This window comes from Morone saxatilis, unplaced genomic scaffold (assembly GCF_004916995.1).
Source record: "Morone saxatilis isolate NCDOM2014 unplaced genomic scaffold, NCSU_SB_2.0 Contig11, whole genome shotgun sequence".
In the NCBI taxonomy this organism is placed as follows: domain Eukaryota; kingdom Metazoa; phylum Chordata; class Actinopteri; family Moronidae; genus Morone; species Morone saxatilis.
Genome location: NW_023339663.1, coordinates 12,057,431 through 12,064,386, shown reverse-complemented (window position 1 = coordinate 12,064,386; position 6,956 = coordinate 12,057,431). Strand labels below are relative to the sequence as shown.

Below are 6,956 nucleotides of genomic sequence, written 5' to 3'. Positions count from 1 at the left end.
TAATGTGAAAATGTTACATATTATATCTTTAAATTGAAACAATTATAAGTCAAAAAAAGGATACAAAGCATGTGACAGAAGGACGGTTTTTAAAGGTGCTGTACAAAAACAAGCAAAAACTTATTAAAATGAACCTGGACTCCAGAGGGTTAGTAGGTCTGCAAAGGAGGTTTCCTTTAAGACCCTGTCCATCAAGACACATCCATCCCTGACAACAGACAGAACAAAGCCGTATGGATCTCTTATCCTCAACCATCCTCTCATATTTACTCTTACATTTACAGGGTGACTGGGTGCAGCACAGATGTGAAGAGAGCAAACTGTTTTTTGGATTCAAGGTTCTAAATTTAGGCCTACATCCTTTCCCCTCCCTCCCAAAGCCTATCAGTCAGCCGAGGTGTTGGAGGAAAGGATGGTTGAAATATAGCCCGAGGTCAGACGTAACTGGGGGTGGGCTGGGGGCCGAGTTGCTGCTGGAATGGAATGAACTTTGATGAAGAGTACAAGGGGGTGGTTGTTGTTTTTTAGACATTGCATTGGACCTGGAAAAAAAAAGTGGCAGGAGAGGTGGGATGGTTCATAAAAGGAGGGGGCACACCACTATTAAAGGCATTGGGGGTTGAGAGAGACAGCAGACTGTTTAGGAACAGTGAGTCACGCTGTGGAGGATAGAGGACACCATTCAGGATGCCAGAGCCAGTCAAAAAAGCAGGTAAGTGCGCTCATTCAGCTGATTTTGACAATTGATGTCGTAACATTTCCTTAAAACATGGAACTGTACATTGTCATTACAGTAGATTGTCTAAAAACCTAAACTTTTTGATGTTAGCATAAACCATTTGTTAAACCATGTATGTGAAAAAGCTGACTGTACATATGACCTATGCACACTCATGATTGTGTAGGCATGCAACATTGTGGTATATTTTACTTCCTTTGCGCAAAACTTCACAGAAAAATGTGACCAAATGTGTGAGAAGATACTCTATTGCGTTCGGTCACGCCCCTCTTAAGCAACTATAAACCACAACCATACTGCCTACTAGAAACCTCTACATTGCATTCATGATAAATAGTGATACACTGTTTGACATCATAATTGCTTAAAAAAAAATTTAAGTTTGTATCATGTTTTTGGTTTAATCATGCAACGTCAGCGATTCTTTGCCATTTTGTCACAATTAAAAGCAATTTTTTTTATATAAAATATATGCAACAATGGTATAAAACTGTCATAAATTTACAGGTTAATTATTTCCAGAAAATAACATCTATAAAAAAAAGAGAAATTATTATTTTTTATAACAAAATATGTATATTAATGCTATATACATACATAACATTTACATTGTTATATATGTATATAACAAATGTAATATGAAAGGTGAAAAATGTTATAAATACCAATGTATTGTAAATATTAACTATGAATGAAGTGAATTGAGACAAAAATTAAACTGGGTGGTGGGTCTGCAGATAGTAGTAGCTTGAAATAAAGTGCAGTAGATCAGGTAAAGTAACTACCTCTGCTCCCAACATATATAAATAAAAAATATTCCATGGCTTAATAAGGCGGCACAAGTTGATGGGTAATGTGACGTACTCATACTCACGTAGCCAGTAGCCAAAAATCACAACATACTACGTGCAATTATCCATTCTTAGTTCAAAGTGTTTCCAGTGGTGTGGCAATTAGTCTAATCCCTTTTGGCCATGTCAGGATGTCAGTTAGACGTCACACGGTCCAGGTGGAAAACATCGTCTGACGTGAAATCGACACTGTCGCATTTCCAGCATCACTGCATTCACAAAGTGCACCACTGATCCAAAAATGCCCTGTGGGATTCCAACTGGACAAATTACTTTCCACTGTTTTATTTTGTCCTCCATTCGGTGCGAATGGATTGTTGTTTGCGGAGTGAGAAGCCCGACACATCGCGTATCAGATGTCACAGTGCAACCCAAATGGCCAGCCTGTGTGCGCCAAGACAGTTAGTGTCATTTGTTGAGGATAATAACAGTTATGTTCATCTTAAGCTTGTAGCATTACTATTAATTAATATCAGTACGCTGTAATTAACAGGATGTTTTTCAGAGTATTTCAATAAACACGGTTGCTTTGTCAACTTGCTAGTTAATAAAAATATGTATATTAAAGGGTCTATAATCAATATTTTTATGTTAACAATGTATCAAATGACAATATGAAAACTATGTGACAATGTGAAAGGGTCCTTTGATGAAACCACAGAGAATTATCACTTGAATCCGCAGCTCCCCCTCGGCTCTACAGAGCTTCATGGTGATTTTCAGCTCATTGTTTGTCCGGCCCTCAACTTAACTGCTGGATGTGTGATTAAACAGCTGCTTGCTAACAAGTTCATAAAGAGGATGATATGTCAATGTTGTGTTCAGACATTGTTTCCGCTGCCTCCAGGTGGCCAAAAAAAAATCAGTTGGGTTTAAGCAGATTAAAGATAAATTGTAATAAAAGGTGCTTTCAGGTGTGCATTATACAAACAATAGGGACCTACTAAGTACCCTATAGTGCTAATAATGGTCACAGGGCAGCTTTAAAACAAGCAACTAACTAAAATTCTGCAATAAGAAATTATTATATTCAAATGAAAAATGTCCAATCCAATTAAATAGTAGAAAAAAAAACATTACATATGAGAAAGTCTAAAACTCCACCTAACAAACAAAAAAATAATTTTTTAATACAAATTGATGAAGAATTAGTGTTTTCATCAATTAGAGAACATCTGTTCTGTCTGCCATGTTTATTTTATGGCTATAATAAACTTAACAACAAACCTTTACAAAAGCTATTTTTTATGTTCTTAAATTAACCTTACATTACCATGTAGATTATTTGTATTGTTTACCACCATGTCATTACTACCAACCATTCATGCATTTTATATAATAACTCATATCAGGAGAGTCATTTTACTTTAAGAGTGATGAAGGTGTATAGATAAAGCAGCATGAATGACTGACAACTTGACATGAGATTGTCGTAACAGAACGCCGGCTGCAGACAGACAGAGGACACATCAATCTTTCTGTGCCTCCAGAGTCACAAAAATAGAGTCAACTTAATCCCCCAACTATGATACCTGGGTCCCTGTTGCAGCTGAAGCCTGCCAGCCCCATTTATTCGGCCAGTACATATGTATCCTATATTTAAACCCATAAGGTCATCTCGTAACACATGGAGTTTTTTGTTCTGTGTGATTTTGTAATGCTACGCTGAACCTGGAAACCTGGAAATAATGTGAATTACGCCTACATACATTTCATGATTGCAAACACCTGGTGTTACTGTGAAACACATGTCTACTCTCAGGGGTATCAGTTGCAATCCCTATTTTTAGGTTCCTTTTGAGATGACAAGTGTTCGAGAGTCACATTGCTTTGCACATTTTATAACTTTTCCAACAAAAAAAATAGACCTCACACAGCAACAAAGACAACAGCTGGCATTTTTCACAATGAGTGTAAAACTTACTATAAATAGTTTTTGAACAGATGGCAGACATCATGTATTGATTTCCCCCCACATTTAGGATCACTACCCATGCCTGTTACTGAGCTATTGTGTGCTGATGTTCAGTTTGTTATAGATGTTCCAGATGTGTCTTTTACCCTCTTTGGTTTGGCTTTAGGCTGATGGATTCATTTTTATCAGACACTACAATCAAAAATGATATGTTTTTATTGAATTAATGAGATTAATGGACTTTAATTTGACACCAGATTAAGAGGACAGGAGTAAAGGATATAATGTGTATTGCAGATTTTCTTATCTTTTTTGTACTCCCTTTCTCTATAGTTAGTTCACAGAATAATATTTAACATGCATATACAACATATGATCAGGTTCTGAGGAATAAACTGCTAATTATTACAACTGCCCTGAAACATATAAATGATTTTAGTTCCACACCAGTTCATATTTGCATGTATAATAATAATATAATATATATAATAGAAAGACTGTTTTTGTACTCTTTTGATACCTAAAGTTCATCTAGCTGATATTACTTCTCTACTTACTGAAGTAAAAGTAAAGTAAGTGTTTTGTATTCTTTTGTAAACACAAAAACAATGCAAAGACAATATGACTCATTACAAAGCCAGATGTTCATGCTTTCACATTCTGCGTGGAGTGAAAAAAAAAAGGCAAATTCACTGGTTTTCAGTTAGCCCCACCCAGTGTGCTGGAGACTGTACAACACTGTATTTTTTCAACATGAGTAGCTCCACTCAGGGCATGAGCTTTCTACCTCTTCTTCTTTTGCTGAAATATGAATTGCCCCACCTCACTCCCCCCTCTCCTTCTCTCTCCCTCTCTTTTTCTGCAAGTTGTTACAGTATATGTGTTGTTCTTTCTTCAAGATTAGGTTTCAATAAAACAAAGACAACACAAACAGTATTTTGGGTCTGTTTATTTCATTCAACAAAACTTATATAACTTAATTATAACTTATTAGTTTTTGTCACAATGTAACATCAGTGGCCACTCATCTAGACCGTTATAGTACCTGTGTTTGCTCATGGCAATTTTATTACACCCTACACCCTCGAATTTACACTCCAAAAAACGTACTTTTATTATGAACTCACCCTCCCTCTTCAGTTTCAGCATTTTCCAAGAAACCAAAGACTCAGGAGGCTGAAGAGGGGTCCTCTGTGGTATTTGAAGCAGAGACAGAGAAGCCTGATGCTAAAGTAAAATGGCAGTGCAACTTAAAGGACATTGCCAGTGGAAACAAATACGCGATCACAGCTGACGGAAACAAGCACTCCCTCACTATAAAAGCTATTACCAAGGAAGATGCCAATGTCTATGCAGTGATTGCTGGGGGGTCAAAGGTCAAGTTTGAGCTGAAGGTCACATCAAAGCCAGGTGGGAGACTTTGATGCTGCAGCTGTACGCTTGAGGTCTCTGCTCGCTCACCTGAAGGCTGTGTAGTCGACACAGAGCACAAAGCATAATGGAGCACTCAATGCAAAAAAAACACTGAGGCTGTAAATACTTGATGCACTTGCATGCACTTGATGTTTCTGCACATGGACTCACATTCTGAACCGTCTGACAGCTGCTCACAAACACATCTCTGAAACAGGTTCATGTGGCCTGTCTTTAAGAATGGAATAGTTCGACTTTATGGGAAATATGCTTATTAGCTTTCTTGCAGAGAGTTAGATGAGAAGATCAATACCACTCTTATAGTCGCCCTTTAAATATAAAGGTGAGCCACCCTCTAAAGGTCACTAATTAACACCTTATATCTCGAATGGTAGAACAACGTCTTGTCGTCACTTTGACCAGCAGAGACTCTAGAAAGTCACTGTCAGGAAATAGTCCAAGACATAATCTGTGGATGTATTAAAGCTCCAGTTTGACATATTTAGGAGGATCTATTGGCAGAAATTGGATATAACATTCATAGGTGTGTTCTCATCAGTGTATAATCACCTGAATATAAGAATAAGAGAAGAATAAGATTACCTTTTTTTATCTACAGAGGGAACGGCCATGTTGAACCTCCATGTTTCAAACACTGGCTCTAGATAGGGCCTTTGTTTTTTTTTCAAGAGTTTCGCGGCATCCATAGTTTCTCCTTCACACTTGGTTGACTGAAGGGGTTTCAGTTGGTTGCACTCTGCCATCTCACCACTAGATGCCACTAAATCCTACACAATGGTCACAGCTGGATACAGGATGACAACCAGGACTTGACATTTTACACCAAACAAACAAGATATAACATGTTAATTCAATATGCAGTTTACTCATGCTTCCAGTCTTTATGCTTCATATTTACTGTACAGACATGAGGGTGGTATCAATATTTTCTTTTGACTGTCAGAAAGAGAGTGAATTAGCCTATTCTCCAAAATGTCAAACTATTCCTTTAAGGATCTGGATATATGCAATCATTGGCTCAATCACAGTCATTTTGATCAAATCTCTACGGCACTGCACTGTATGGTGGAATGACTAAGTGTGCTAAGTGTGTCACAGAGCAACATTTGTGCCATTAGTCTGTCAGCGTGATCCCCTGAGGTCGTTTGTTTGGATTTGATAAGGTGGAAACAAATCTCAAAGAAAAGCAGCAGACTAATGGGCCCAGTGTGCTACAAGAGAGTCTGTGGCTTGTATCATAGCCAGCCTTACTCCGTCTGTACGCCGACCTTGACCCTCACACCAGCACATTATTTCCTCATGAGTAACCACCACTTGTCTGGCGCTTAGGATAGGCATGAGAGGCAGCTGATAACACATGGAAAACCAGTTGGCCATTTGAAGATGATAAGACATAAGAAATATTTGGGTGATAAATGTTCGCCAAAGAATATTTTCACTCTGTCAGAACAGAGTTTGAAAGAATATCAACCTTTAACTGATTATGTGTCTTGGTACACAAAATATAGTCTCTGTTTGTCATAATATGTGTTAAGTCTTTCGTAATCTGCTTTTTACACATACTTTCTAGACAAATATGACAGACTGGTCACTGGCTGTTTGGAGTAGATTACTTGTTAATGGCAGTACAGTGTATGGACCCAGTGTTTTTCTATTGTACGTCTTACCCGTGACTTTCATTATCTCTGTTGCGACGGTAACTCAGAAGTTCCAGTTGAGGCCCCTGCTGATGGACCCAAGGAGTCCATTGTGGAACCAGAAGCCCCCCCTCCACCTGTAGCAGCACCCACAGAGGCCCAGACCCCTGCCCCAGCACCTGATGCTCCTCCAGCTGAGGGTGAGTTACTCAGTCCCCACATTCATTCATTCAGTGAGTCACTCACGCATTTGAAATGCCACATGCACAGTACATGCTTACATACACCGTGTTGGGACTAGCGGCCATTAATGTGCCAAAGCATTGCATGTTTGATTAGTATAATATAATAATATAAACCTAATATATATATATATATAT

The 6,956-nt window shown here is 38.2% G+C and overlaps 1 protein-coding gene across 2 annotated transcripts in view; it reads left to right on the top strand.

The window, feature by feature from the left end:
* The first annotated feature begins 572 nt into the window (after nt 1–572).
* Nucleotides 573–6,956, top strand: part of mybpc3 (myosin binding protein C3) — a 32,488-nt gene continuing 26,104 nt past the window's right edge. For both annotated transcript variants that reach the window (XM_035652410.1, XM_035652409.1), the window contains exons 1-2: nt 573–712; nt 6,645–6,776. In XM_035652410.1, coding sequence (XP_035508303.1) covers nt 688–712; nt 6,645–6,776 — 157 coding nt within the window. In that variant the 5' untranslated portion in view covers nt 573–687. The remainder of the gene's footprint in view (nt 713–6,644; nt 6,777–6,956) is intronic.